Source organism: Cryptomeria japonica, chromosome 5, assembly GCF_030272615.1.
Source record: "Cryptomeria japonica chromosome 5, Sugi_1.0, whole genome shotgun sequence".
Lineage (NCBI taxonomy): Eukaryota > Viridiplantae > Streptophyta > Pinopsida > Cupressales > Cupressaceae > Cryptomeria > Cryptomeria japonica.
Window position 1 is genome coordinate 77,170,417 of NC_081409.1, and position 15,126 is coordinate 77,185,542.

Here is a 15,126-nt window from a genome sequence, read left to right on the forward strand (position 1 = left end):
AAGATGAATAACACACACAATCCATAAAATCATTTGAGATAATTAAATGCTTGAGCATGATGTATTTTCTTTACTATTTTTTACTTAAATGATTCCATATTTACATGCTTATATCTACTTTTCATGTACCATGTATTCCTCTCTCCTCAAATTCTTTATATGCTCCAAATGCAACTAATTGTAGGTGTACATATCTTGTTAGTAACACTCTCCTTCAAGCCTTTATAGATAGTTATAATCATTTACAAAGACTTTTCATTAGTGTGGCACGCCTTGTGCTTCATGCACTCTATCACCCATCAAACACTAAGTGAGGTAGATTATTACTACTTTCCAAAATAGAAAAATATTCTCGTATAGATTTTTCCTTTTTCTTTCCTTTATGATAATTGATAGTTACATTTATATTGTAGTTACTCTTATTTATGCTTGTATCACAAAAGCTACTAATGAAATAATTTTACTCATTTTTAAAAAAATTTCATAAAGAATATATATGATAGAAAGCAAATCTACATGATGTCACCTTATATGTTCTATTACTTTATATGAAACCCTTAATGATGACCTTCATTTCTTAATGTATGTTTTATATGAATATTTACAAATTTACCTAATTCATAGTATCAATAAAACTTTTAAGTTGATTTAAGAATCAACACCTAATACTTTAAACTATATTTTAAACCTTTTGTTTGAAGCCCCATTTGCAATAAAATTTATATTTTGAAACTTTATAATATTATAAATCAACTATTTTTTTCTTTCTTTCTTTCAAATCCTCATACTAATAGACCCCTTGTTTTATTTATGGTTTGAAAATTGCCCATGTTGTGGACTACATTCTCATTCCAGCTCAAATTGAAATGGACTCTACCTTAAAAAACAGATACAACAAAATATTATCGAATAGAATTATTGTATAGAATAATAAAATGGAACTAAGTGTTGAATATGGAGTGCTTGGAATCAAAAGAAAAAACAAAAACTTTTGACAATACTGGCACTAGATGTAAACTTGTGAGTTAAACCAGCGGCAGCTCTGTTTACACTGCTCAACCATGGTTTCAGACTTATATACAATTATATGCACATTTTCCTTCAATTGCACTATGAAATTCATCCCTAGAAATACTTTTTCATCATTTGTTTAGGGTTTGTGAGTTCCAACCTTCCTTGGATAGATTTTACCCAAATAATCCAGAGGCAGAATTATGGATAAATTCAATTATGGCTAGCCAAAAAAAAAAGCAAGAAATTGATTAAAAAGGAAGGAAAATTATTGATAACAACTACACCTGGGGATAGACATGGAAGAAACCCACGTCAGATAATCTCACACCTATAAATTTGATAGAGATAAGTATGTTCAGACATATTATCTTTAGCTTCTACAACTACTTGTTCAGACTGTACACTCGTGTGCTTGGAATTTGAAACCATTCTTTCACTCTGCAGTAGCTTCAAACCTTTGTTAAGTCTTCCATGGCTTCACTTGGCCTTCCTGCAAGGAGGCTTCTCTTTGCTTGCCTTATGATCACACTTGTTCTGCAGGTACTAGTTTGGTTAAAGAGGCGCTTGCAAATTATAGTCATGAAATTTTCATAGTTCATAATGATTTGATCATATAGATGTCAATGTTTGGATTCAAATTCTATAATTCATATGAAAACAAAAGTGAAAACAAGATTACGAATTGTTATGTTTTTGAAGGGAAAAAACTATTTTTCAATCTAATAGCTATGAACCAGTAACTTCTATATCACAGAATTGTCCCTGTTCTTTTAGTTGGGGAGCTTTTAAGGAGTGTTCTATCTTTTGTTTTGTCTTCTGGCTGTGTCTGCAACTATGTTATTAGTGCACTTAAATTTATGAGTTGTTATTAGTGGCAGATTTTGAAGAGGATTGGGAATTAGATTCTGCTAATATGGGCTTTTTTTTCGGTTGTCTTTGAAAATGGGTTTTTATGTTTTCTGTTTTTTAAATTCAAGTTCTTTTTAAAGGCTTAAATATAAATCACTTGGAATAATCTATTTAATGTTCATTTGGGTCTATTGATTTCTAGTAGTCATTTATAGAAAAGTGTTGCTTTTTGTAATTTTTGGATTTGATTGTGTGACAAATTGTTTAACCATCAACGTTTATGATTATGATTGCGCTCTCTGATCCATCATCAGAATGCATCTTACATCTCCTTGAACTCTCTTGCATCCTGACAATAGATCATGGATCATGGAACATGATTTGAAACATTGATGATTAAAAAATTTCTCACACAATCAAATCTTAAAATTACAAACAATATTCAAATAAATAATAAAAATCTAATAACATTAAAAAAAAACTATTTACTCACCACTTCTGTCTATTTTGAGTTACTGAATTTTCAAAAAAAATAAAAAATTGAAGCATCCAAGTTATTAAGGGTTTGTTGCCCCAGTTACCAATTAATTTCTTCACTGAAGTTCAGGCTAAATTTGGTAACATACCAGTGATTTTTGTAGGCTTTATTAGCTATATATCTTATATATGTGTTTATGTAAACTACAGATGTGTGCAGAGTCTGCTCATGCTGCAGAGGCCAAATCATTTGGAGTAAGTATATTTTTCATGATTTCAGTTTTGCAGTTAAGTTATACCCAAGGTCTAGTTTATGATGGCAATGGCTGATTAACTTTTCTGATATAATTTCAGCTGCAAACAAATGGGATGTACCGCAGGCTTATGCAGACAATTGGTATGTCCTCTTAACCATAAGATTTCTCCTTCAAAGTTTTTTATAACACATTTAAATGGAATTGTTACACAGGCTTCTTATAAAAAAATAGGATTATGGAAAGAGAAAACAGAGGATGTGATATTTCTGAGTTATATGAAGTAGTTTTTAGTTGTGTAGTTTTCGATTCAAATTTATAGATTTATATTTCACATGTATTACATAAATTTATCTTTCATGAAAATAAATTGTTTACTTAATACTTGTATATGATGATGCAGCAGAATATTTATATGTAATTGATATTTACAAGAATTATCCACTTTCTTATGCAGAAATTTCATCTTATTTATAAAAAACATTTATTTTTAGATATATTGTTTTTAAATCTATATAAAATAGTTTTGAACTAACAAGCACATTTTAAATTAATGTATGAGTGTAGATTGTAACGCTAGTTGCACAGAAAGATGCAAAGCAGCATCAAGGACTCGTCGATGCATGAGAGCTTGTGGAACATGTTGTGCTAGATGTAATTGTGTCCCCCCAGGGACATATGGAAACAGAGACACATGCCCTTGCTATGCTAACATGAGAACCCATGGCAACAAGCTCAAATGCCCTTAAAATATAAGGAAACATATTGTCATGGAATTTTAAAATGTTACACATAATTTGTAGATGTTTATTGTAAACAAATAAGTACTACATGGAGATGGGTACAAATACTTATGTCAGAAGTAGAATGGAGATCGATTTAGAGACACTTATTTAGGAAGCAGAATGTTGTGATTGTAATAAGCTTTGTGTCAATAAATGTAATGTTTGTGTTTTATAATATAAGTTATTATTGAATGTAACGTTTATGTTTTATAATTCATGTTATAAATTTATCACAAATATCATGTATAATTAAGAAAATTAAAGATCAATCATGAAGAAACATGCATATCATTTAAAATCTTGATCAAATGTAAGCTACAACTCATTTAGAATCTACAATTTTAATTACAACTATAATCATAAGCCATTTAGACACACAAATGACTTAGATGTCAAAGTATTCAATTCTTAAGACTTCTAAAACAACTCTTTACAGGTCTGATTAGCTTAAAATGATTGTGTAAGAATTACAAGATTTCATAGACTTTAAGGACTATATTTTTTTAACTGATCTATCTCCATGTTTTAGATAATCTTACATACATGTCCAAACAATTAAGAAATGATAAAAAGACAATAGATTTATCAAAGAATTAAGGATTGGAATTATTTTGGATGCATGCATATCATTTCTTTAACATATGATGAATCACTAATGGTTAGAAGTGATTACAAAAATACAAATATTTTGACAAAATTATTGTCAATTACAAAACCATCACTTATTGACATGAAACTATCACTTGTTACAAATTGATGATTTGTGACAAAATGTTTTTAACCTCCATTTTTCTACTATTTTTATTACTTGTTTAACATGCATTTAAAAGTTGGGTTACACTATACCATGAAATAATATTTTCAAAACACATAACCTCAATATAAAGACTTTGGCCTCAAAATATGTAGACAGAAATTTCTAACCAAGGCCGAAGAAACCTATCTCCCTCCGTCTAAATATTGTCATAATGTGGAAGAATTTCTATATGGAGGAACTTTATCAATGAATGATCTTGGTTCTCTTGTTAGAGATTCTCATGTCCCACCACCTTTGATCAATTGGTGCTTGTTTTCCTTCTAATAAAAGATAGCTTTCGAATTAAACATGTAGGGCTTATGAAACACAGCTTTACATATATCTAAAGGAACTATATTCGAAATCACTTTATCAAAAAAAAATTCGATTAATTTTAAATTTCAATCTACATTGTCTACTAAAAAAATTAACATTTTATTTAATCTAATCCAAAACATAAAAATTGGGGTGTTGATTAATTTAATTTTATTATCAAAATTTTCATTAGTTTCAAACTTCAACCTACATTGTCTACATAAAAAAAAAATATTTTATTCAATCCGTTGGGATATTGACAATCACTTTGTCAACAAATTTGATTAATTTTAAATTTCAATCTACATTGTCTACTAAAAGAACCAAAATTTAATTTAATCCAACCCGAAGCATAAAGATTGGGATGTTGCTTAGTTTATAAACCAAGATTTCTAGTAAAAATGGGGGTTTTTAATATAGCTTTTGAACAAGAATCAAATAGTGCATCAAATTTAAAACCCTTAGCTTAAATGTTGATGTCAAACAAATTTGAATGATCCTTAGTTTCTTATGTTGAGAAACCATTAATTTAATGTTGAAAGAAATTTCAAAATGCTTCTTGAACTACAATCATTATCTTTACCCTTTCTAATTATACATTTTCTTTTTGTGTAGTAGGTATAGAGTTATTCTTACCCTATAATGGCCACTTCTCTAAAAATAGATTCCAAGAAGATGAATCTATATGACCGTCTTTATTGTTAGTTGAAAATTTTGTAAACTTGAGAGGTTTACAAAATGGTTGTTTCAGCCACAGTATGTGAGATTAAATCTCTCCTATTTGTAAGGGAAGGCTCCCCCTTTGCTTATTACTCTAACTATCTTAAAATAAAACTCTAATTTTTAGTCCTATTCTAAGCTTGTGTGTTACACCATCTCATTCTCTTTTTTCAAAATATATGTTTATTCTTTTCTCTCTTTTGGAAAGGATATTACAATTTAGAGCAATAATAATTCAAAAAACTACTAAGTTCTTAAGAAACAACCTAGGAGAATATATATGAAATTTACAGGTAATGAAGAAGCAAAGTTCCTATAATTTAATTACAAAATCTTATGTTGCTTCCCGAGACGAGAAGATACTAATGAATTTATAAAAAACTTCTATAGACCAACTATGAACTTTCTCCAAAATAACAAAATAAAGCTCAAAGTCTATATTGTTGTTTACAAAAACTTTTGCTCTGATAACAAAACAAAGCTCAAAGTCTTCAAATTGTTACCCACTTACAAATTTTACTTTGCAAAATTTGAATTGTAACACAAAGTTTACATTACTGAATTTACTCTACTTTCCAACAATACTTCTACACGGTGATTTTACTCAATCAAATTAGATTATAACAAGAATGACATAAGAACACTCTCACCAAGAAACATAATGAATTCAACTCAAAGTTCGAATGCCAAAGATGCTTTCCCTTTTTTATTGAATTTGCAAAAATTACAAATGAACTCAAAGTTTCAATTTGCTCTTCACTTCGACAGATTCTAGTTGCATAAAGTTAAAAAAAGAAGATATATTTACAATGAACCCTCTCATATTTATAGAGGAGAGGCTATGAGAAAAAAGGGAGGAGAATCCTAACTAACTTTGACTTATTCAATGTTACAAGTCCTAAACTATTTCGACTTGTAATGTGATCACATGTAATTACATATTCTAACTTTACATGTGGTATGCCCAAGCAAAATTTCAAACTATTTACTACAAAGTATAGAAAAATATCTAAGTATATATGGGTACTTTTTCTTTATCTTTATTTTGGGCCATGAATTCTGCAAACTTGCACAATGAGGTTTGTACTTCATCATCATTTGGTCTAGAAGTATGACTGGTCATTGCTATGATTCTAGTGACAACATCTGAATAACTAGTGGAGGCTTGATACATCCTTAAGACACTTTGCATTTTGAGTGGGAATGTCTAGAGACTTGTCAGCTTATCAATAGAGGTTAGGGAGAAATGATCAGCTTCCATTTCCACTTGAATTTGTGAACTAAATTTTAAAAGTACGGCATCAACAAGTAACAACTTCTTATCTTCACTTACCAATCTACAGGAAACCTTCTCAAATTTGGCAAGGATTTATTGATTATCTTCATTGCATGACTTAAGGGTTGACTCTATATCATTCATCAAATCTTTAGTAACTTCATCTTTGTTGGCCATAAAATCCTTGAATTCAATATATTGTCTCCTAGACAGACAACACACCATAATCACAAAGTACATCCAATTGATAGTTTGTGAACTTGAGCCAAGTCTTCAAATCCTCCTATTGAGATTGCAGGTCCTAACACAAAACTTCAAGAGTGTGTTTCAAATTGGATTTGACTTCTTGGGTAAGTGCAAGAAGTTGTGTCCACTTAATGTGGAAGTTTTAGACTTAGAAAAAAGTGAAAATCGACCGGAGCCAGTAGGAGACGAAACGAGATCCTGATTAGCCACGGGATCCCAAGCCCAAAAACAAACGGGATCTCGTGGGCCCCGGGATCCCGAGCTTGAAATCCCAAACGAGATTCCCTTTCGATAATATAAAAAAAAATTCAATGGGGTAAAGTTCATTTTTTCCATACGAGATTCCGATTGAAGCAGTGGAGCCCTCAGTAGAAGTCGCCAACAAGTCTTCCAGGTACGCCCTTTACCATTTTTTTTCAATATTTCATATTTAAATTAATTCTTTAGTAAAAAAAATTAGATTTTTAGTTTAAAATTATTATTTTTAGTTAAAAAAATAGATTTTTAGTTTGTTTTTTTTTCATTAAAAAATTATGTTTTTAGTTTAAAAATTTAATTTTTTAGTTTAAAATTAGTTAAATTTAGTTTGAAATTAATTTTTTTAATTGATAATGATTTTTTTTTATGAATTGATTAGATTAAGCTTTTTTAAAATGTTAATCTAGGTTTTAGTGATAGTAATTTTTTTATAAAATTATTTTTTCATGGTTGATGAATGAATTTAATAAAAAAGTTGAAAACCTTGAAACGAAACCAAAACCAAAAAAAAAATTAAAACCAAAACAAAATACAAAATCAAAACAAAAATCAAAATGAAAACCAAAACCCAAAAGTTACAACAAAAATGAAACTAAAACATTGTTAAAATTTACCAAAGCGAAAACCAAAACATAGAAATTTAACTAAAACGTAGAAAAACCAAAACCAAAACCTTTTTAAATGAAAATGTTGAAAAACCAAAGTATAGGATCACATACATGACCATATGACCCATATGACCCAATATGACCATATAGGATCACAGTGGACCTTAAGGGGTCATATGTAGTCCTAAGGGGTCACGCTTACACATGCGCAACCCCTTAGGACCACATATGACCCCATAGGATCACATCACATCCTAAGGGGTCATATTTGGTCCTAAGGGGTCACACATGTGTTTTAACATGTATGTGTGACCCCTTAGGACCACATATGACCCCTTTTAACATCTAGTGTATACAACATACCCCCTATGATCACATAGGATCACATCACGTCCTAAGGGGTCATATTTGGTCGTAAGGGGTCACACGTGTTTTAGCACATGCGTGACCCCTTAGTCCACCACATATGACCCCTTTTAACATCCTAGTATTCCAAGGGGTCATTGGATATTTGTTCCTAAAGGGTCATGTACACATGCGTTCAACCCCTTACGACCACATATGACCCCATAGGATCGTGCATAGCATCCTAAGAGGTCATATGTGGTCCTAAGGGGTCACACATGTGTTCTAATGTACATACGTGACCCCTTACGACCACATATAACCCCTTACGACACTATGTGATCCTATGGGGTCATATCTACATGGTCCTAAGGGGTTGAACGCATGAGTTAGATCGTGTGCATGTGTGACCCTTTAGGACCACATTGTGTTCTAAGGGGTCATATGTGATCCTAAGGGGTCACACATGTCTTAGAACACATGCATGACCCCTTAGAACCACATATGACCCCTTTTAACATCCTAGTAACTTGTATACAATATACCCCTTATGACCCAGCTTGACCTAATATATACCATATAATTGTTGGCCATTTGGAGGAATTGACTATGTGTTGCATTGATGTTTTGTCATTGATGTCAACACTGGTTGTTTTGGCTGCTTTACCGGTATCCTTTTGGTCTCAGTAAGTCATTTGGTTTCTGGTTGGATTAGATCATGATGATCTGGTATGCTCTGGTATGTTTTGGCTTATGGAATTGGCTTAGATATACTACTCAGATTCATGTTTAGTCACTTGGTTTTGATCTGGTGATCGAATGCTATCCTATATGCTGGCAAGCTTGGTTTGTTGTTTCAGTGAGGGTTTCACTAGCAGATCTTTATTGAAGATCTTTGATGTTATGCATAAGTGGTGTTGGTGCGGCTTCTAGTAGAGATTCATGATGCTGATAGTGATCGTGTTCGAGACTTGGTTGATTGGGATCATTGCTTTAGCGTGTGTGGACCAACTTTGGGTCCCAGTTTATCTAGGTTATGAACCAGCTTAATGTAACGTGTTGATTGGACCTCTCGATGTGTATTTGGGATGTCTTATGGGTTGGATATTATTTGTTTGGTCTCAGGCCGACATGTTTTATAATTATGTAATTGTTTTATTGTCTGGTGGACGACCTTATTGTTTGTGGTCGAGGGTTTGTATATATATGATGTAAGATCTCATTGTAGATCATATGTGTGTAAGGGATATGGATATGTAAGGAGCGAATAATGTAATAATCATTCATGCAAAGGATTTGGTCGATCATTGGTGATCATGTTGGGTTTATGTAAGAGGATTTAGTCCTCTGGTATTGAGCTTAACCGGAACTGTACTCAGGCATAGGAGATGCTATCATTGCAATTCATTCTCTCTTCCAGATTGTAGTTTGGATTTTTTATGTAGTCAGTGAGAATCCTTTTGTGATGAGCAGTGTCCTCTAGGTTGTTGGCCTTCCTTCAAGTGCATGCCCCTCATTTGTAATCACATACTTACTACCGAAGTATTATCTGACTGTGGGTAGGCTTCCCACCATGGTTTTTCCCTTTACCAAGGTTTCCACATACAAATATTGGTGTCATGTGGATGGTATTTACTCTCTAATTATTGCTTGTACTTAATTGATATATTTGCTATCTCGGCAATTGGTTTATGCATTCCGGTATTGATCTTTTGGGTTCCGGTATTAAAGTTTTAATTACTTAAGGTTCTGGTAATCTAGTGACAACTGATTCACCCCCCTGTTATGCCCTACATATCTATTCCCCATTAGTTTCCTTGTGTTGAAATATCTGACCCCTGTTTTAGCCTTGTGTTGCTTTGTTCTTTTGGTTTTTGTTTCTTTCAACTCGAAACCCCGAGGTCTCTTTCCTTGTTTCTTTTCTTTGTCCACCTCAGAACCCCGGACCTCCAAAGTCCCGAGGTTGGTCTCTTTGTCTTATGTTTTGTGTTCTTCATATCGGAACTCTGGAGTACCGAAGTCCCGAGGTGTGTTTTTGAGTTCTTTACCTCAGAACTCCGGAGTCCCGAGGTGCGTTGTGTTTTGTCAACCCCAGAACCCCGGAGTCCTGAGGTGGGATGTTTTGTTCTTTGTTTTCATTGTCGAGCCCAGAACCCTGAGACCCCGGAGTCTCGAGGTCCGTTTTAAGGTGTTCATACGGACGAGTTTGGGGTTTGGGGGGGGGGTATAAATATGAATAGTGAACTTTTTAAAACTTATTTGTGCATTCAACCTTCAGATATCTTGCTTCCTTGCCCCCCGACTACGTGCTCCCAAAATTTCGAGCTTCCTTCGCATTCTTGGGTGTTTCATTTCACCAGGTCGGTGATTTTTCTTGCCCTCTTTGTCATTTGTAGGTTAGATCTTTTTTTTTCTTTTTGTCGCGGGTTTTTGTTTGTTTTCTTCATTTCTTGTTTTTTTTCGTTTCTTGTGTGTTCTTGCATGCTATAGTTCCAACCCCGGAGTTCTAGGCTGATTGTTTTTCCCTAACTGGAACCCCAGAGTTCTAGGGTTTTTGCTGAGCCTACCTTTCATGAACCCGGAACCTCGAAACCCCAAAGTTTTGAATTATCCTTTTTTTACAACGAAGTGCTACCAGTTAGCCTGGAACCCCAGAATCCCGGAGTTTCGAGGTCCATCCTTACAAGCCCTTCTTTTTCTGAATCCTATTGGGTATCTTTTATTTGGCTCGAGACCCCGGAGTCCCGAGATGAGCCTAAACTTCCTACCCCGAAGCTCTGGAGTTCTGGACCATTTGTTATCTATCAAGCCCAGAACCCCAAAGTTTTAGACTTCATCCATATATTCAGCTTGGAACCCTAGAGTTTCAAATCTTGTTTTAAAGTTGTCTATCCCGGTACCCCGAAACGTCGGAGTTCCAAGATCCTTGATACAAAAGAGAAAATTTCCTACCTCGGAACTCCAAAACCCCGAAGTCCCGGGGTGAGTGAACTTTTAATTTTTTGGATAAGGAACTGAAACTTGTTTTTCTTCTTGCAGATTCAAGCAGTTAGATGGACTCATCTTCCAACAAGAGAGGCAAGGATATTAATCGACTTCCAGCGATAATGAAATACCACTATCAAGGACAGGTCTATGCCTCAAAGTTGGACGATCAAGTCAAATGGGTCACTGACACTGAAATTGGCTATGTCGAAATTAAGGATATTAGAACCCAGTTGGATAAGCCAAGATTGGAGGCCCCATAGAGGAGAATTAAAAGGTTAGGCCTAGTAGAGGTGACCATCTTTCCACAATTGATCAGGCACCTGAGTTCATAATGACAATTACCCAATTTTATCCTGACATCAGAAAGTGCATTGATGCACAGGGAAAAACATTCATAGATTTTTCCCCTGACATGCTAGGATTCGTGTTCGGTATCCCAACTAGAGATGAGATATTCCTCTCCACTGAAAAGGAAGCCTTAAAGGTATTGAATGAAAAAGTCACTGTAAACAAACTACATCTGAATGAGAACCAGTTGGAGGAAGAAAGGAAAATTGGCCTGAAGGCAATAAAAATCCTGAGAGTAGACTTTAAGGAGCCTCAAAGAGACTTGATTATCATGCTAAGAAGGGCCTTTGGAAAGCTCGATTGTAAACACTTTCATCTGTGGATGTTTTAGTTCATGACTACCATCTTGGTGGGAAAGCAATATTTTGATTGGCCTCAGATCCTCTCAGACAACATCTGCAAGCAAATGAAGGAGGTCCACCAGACAAAAAAAATTTCTTCACATCTTATGTGATCTGGGTGGCCGCATGAGTTGGCAAATTCCCAAGCCTACAGGTTGAAGTTCAACTAGGAGAACAAGAAGGACAAAATAAAGTATGGGAATATTATTCCCAACTCCCCCTAGTCAATGCAAAGGCTCATTTCAAAAGGATCAATGATGCCTTCTTTTTTCCTATAATAATTAAACTAACGGGAGATACAGGATATCGGATTAGCCCGGAGGCTACGGCTATTATCTGAGAGTGGGCATGTTGGTTTATCAAAAACCCACGCTCCACTTATATTAGGGTTAGTGAATTTATAGGAAACCCAATGCTTCTCCCCAGGTACTGTAATGAAACGATAATTTTGTTAGAATATGTCAGGCAACTACTAGGCCTCCAGTCCCTCCTATTATCTAAGCACAAAAAAGGCATTAATTTTTTTGTATCTATTGGATACTTCTCGTGCTCCAAGATATAGGTGGCAAAGTTGGCGGAGCTAGAGCTTCACGATTTTAACCTAAAAGAATTTGACTACGCTAGGGAATTCTATGATCCCTATGGGATGCTCAAGCAAGCTATGCCTAAGGCATATGAGGGACATAAGCCCAAACTGGAGGATTTTTGGGCCAACCTCCAAGACAGTTTTGAAGTGAGAGAGAAAAGTTATAACAGGTTATCAGTACCCCAAATAAGGGATTTCAAAATTGAAACTAATCTCCCTAAAGACATGAGAGATGATGGGGACTTGCTTGATGTTTCTTACAAAGGGATAGAAATTGATAAAAAGACCCTCTCCCCAATTAGGTGGTCCACGAATGAGGACATGAATATAGAAAAAATTTCCCAAGTAGTCATCAATAGGACCAAACAATGGCTAAGTCAAAGGGTCAGGCCGAGTGCCTCAAAGGGAAAAAATTAGAGTCTACCTCAGGAGTACCTCAGTCAAGGGGTTATATAGAGTATGCTTGGAAGATGAGATCAAACTCAAGAAAGAATACATCTACTGACCCCAATGAAGAAGCGGGGTCCCAAGATAGAAATGAGGGTCTAATGAGAAATCTTAAAGAGAAGATGAGGGAGTCTGAATTGTTAAAGAAGGCGGTAGAGCTCAGAGTGATAGATGGATTAGGAGTAGTACCACTGGCCAAAGTTCTTCCACCAAGGATAGCTATAGGGCAGGTAGTAGCAGAAGGTGCTCAGTACCAAGAGGAAGGAATAGAGATAGATAAAGATGTACCCACTCAATCTCCTCCAATAGTTACGGTGGATGTTACAAATACCAACGCCCCTGTTCCACCATCAGTTAATGTAACCATAGGGCAGCCGAGGATACAAGGATTCAGGTCCAGCACTGAAGAGGTGACTATTACAAATGTAGAATTAGATTCAGATCAGGAAGAGGATCATCCCGAGAAACATTGACCTCTTGGAGAGGAGAAAGAACACGATGAAGTAGAAGATCTGCTAAACGAGATATTAGTCTTAACTCCTCAAGACCAAGAAGACATCTTTAAAGACATAGCTGGCGAGCAAGGTGGAAAAGAGGCGGAAACAAATTAGGAGATAACATTCAATGAAAAAGTCAATGATAAGCTAGGAGAGTTGCACAAGAAATGTCATCTTAATACTAATATTTCTCTCCAAACGAATCTGGCCCATCAAGTCGCTTCACCTCATGATCTTAAACAAATAGATGCAGAAGAGAGGGATGAAGCAAAGGTGTATATTGTAGCTGTTGACATAGTGTCACATCAAGGAGATAAAGATCAAGACATACCATAGTGGCTTGAATTTAATTTCGAGAAGAAGAAGAGAAAGGCAGAGCTCCCTAAGGTCAAATATCAAGAGGTGGCAGAGACAATAGGGGAGTTAGAGAAAGGAAAGAAGCATGCAAAGGAAGTTTTGAAGAAATAAAAATTTAGAATTAAACATGTAGTTGATCCTCCTGTTCAAGTTGGTGCATGCATTATTGATAATTATAGATCTTTTATTAAAAAGTGAAAGATGAACACATAGCTGCTAAAGATAGCAGGCCTTTTGCATGACTCCCAATTTTATATTTTCAGCTGCAGCTCCAACACACGTTCCAGTTTTCAGCAAAATTCTACATGACTACGAAAGCTTGGCTCACACAGCATTGTCTTCGTAGTGCTCATGCAACCTCCATTTCATAGTAGCTAATTCGAGTATTAATGTAGAAACTTGCAAGTTAACTGCGACTCCTAGTTTTGAGTTCTTAATTTAGGTTAGATTTATTTCCTAGATAGTAGGGCAAAAGACTTCTATAAATTGAGAATTTGGATTCATTTGTAAGGGTCCCCAAATTGATGATTTGTGGCCCAATTAGAGATTTAAGATTATTTTACAGATTATTAAGAATTTGAGTCATTTTTGTTACACATTCTTTGAAATTAATACAAGAAGCAGCTTGTGGATTGCTTGATCTACGTCTATATTCTACGAAATTGTTCTGTGTAATCCAATAATGTCTGTTATTTGGAATTAGCAACGTGGTTTGATCTTTTGTTTATTGCTTTATGAATCATATTGTGCACGTGAGTGGTATATGAGAATTATTGTGGTAGGCGATATTATTTATGATTTTATTTCCATAAGTTTGTGAAATTGATGATTTTGCAGGTTTATCAGAGGTCTGTTGTTGAATGCTAATTTGAATAATATTTGATAATTTCTTGGATTGCAGGGAGCTAACTGAGTAGTTTGTTAAGTTGTTATTGAATTGGTTTCATTGTTGTTTTCTTGTTTCCTTTACTCTTCATAGTTTATTTTCCAGAGAATCCTAAATCATAAAAATATAAAAAAAGAGGAAGTTAAGCCATTAACGATCAACAAGATTTAGTTTCAACAAGCAGGCCCCTAAATAGGTATAACCACATCAACCATTGGGCTGCCAATCACTGTTGTGACCCGACTATAGAGACCTTGGAGTAGTGAGTTTTCCTAAACTTATTTCTTTTTCAGGAGAGGTGATGAGTGTTCACATTGGCTACCTGACTGTTGGCGAGTGTGTCAAAAACAGTCGTCAACAGAAACTAGCACTAGAAGGAGGGCCTATACTAGTCCCCTCGCTGGTTAACCACATATGGTACTTCCAAGAGATGGATTGCTGCCCTTTACCCAACCTAACCTCAACTACGAGAAATATGACATTCTTACCCAACTATACAATTTTGCTTAGGACAGTATAAGAGATTATAACGATTGGTTACAAGCACGACAAGTCTTGAACAATGAAAGAGAAAAGGCTATACGTATAGAAGTAGAGGCACAAAGACAACTTAATCCTTAGGAGAATCGACAAGAAATTCCACAACCACCTCCTCAACTAGAGAATTGAGGTACTAAGTTAGATTGTATATCATCTTTCTCTCCTGAGAGATTCCACAGAGTCCTTAGGAGTA

General features: G+C 34.7%; 1 protein-coding gene across 1 annotated transcript; it reads left to right on the forward strand.

Annotated features, from left to right (window-relative positions):
• The first annotated feature begins 1,125 nt into the window (after window positions 1-1,125).
• LOC131032683 (cypmaclein-like) lies at window positions 1,126-3,576 on the forward strand. Its single transcript, XM_057963722.2, has 4 exons — window positions 1,126-1,554; window positions 2,551-2,595; window positions 2,695-2,737; window positions 3,162-3,576. Exons 1-4 carry the CDS (start codon window positions 1,486-1,488, stop codon window positions 3,341-3,343), a joined length of 339 nt encoding a protein of 112 aa, XP_057819705.1. The 5' UTR covers window positions 1,126-1,485; the 3' UTR covers window positions 3,344-3,576.
• Window positions 3,577-15,126: the final 11,550 nt, after the last annotated feature.

Coding starts and splice junctions, on each gene's coding strand:
- LOC131032683 (XM_057963722.2), top strand. CDS start 1,486: ATGGCTTCACTTGGCCTTCCTGCAAGGAGGCTTCTCTTTGCTTGCCTT. Junction 1,555..2,550: donor TGATCACACTTGTTCTGCAG/GTACTAGTTTGG, acceptor TGTAAACTACAG/ATGTGTGCAGAGTCTGCTCA. Junction 2,596..2,694: donor CAGAGGCCAAATCATTTGGA/GTAAGTATATTT, acceptor ATATAATTTCAG/CTGCAAACAAATGGGATGTA.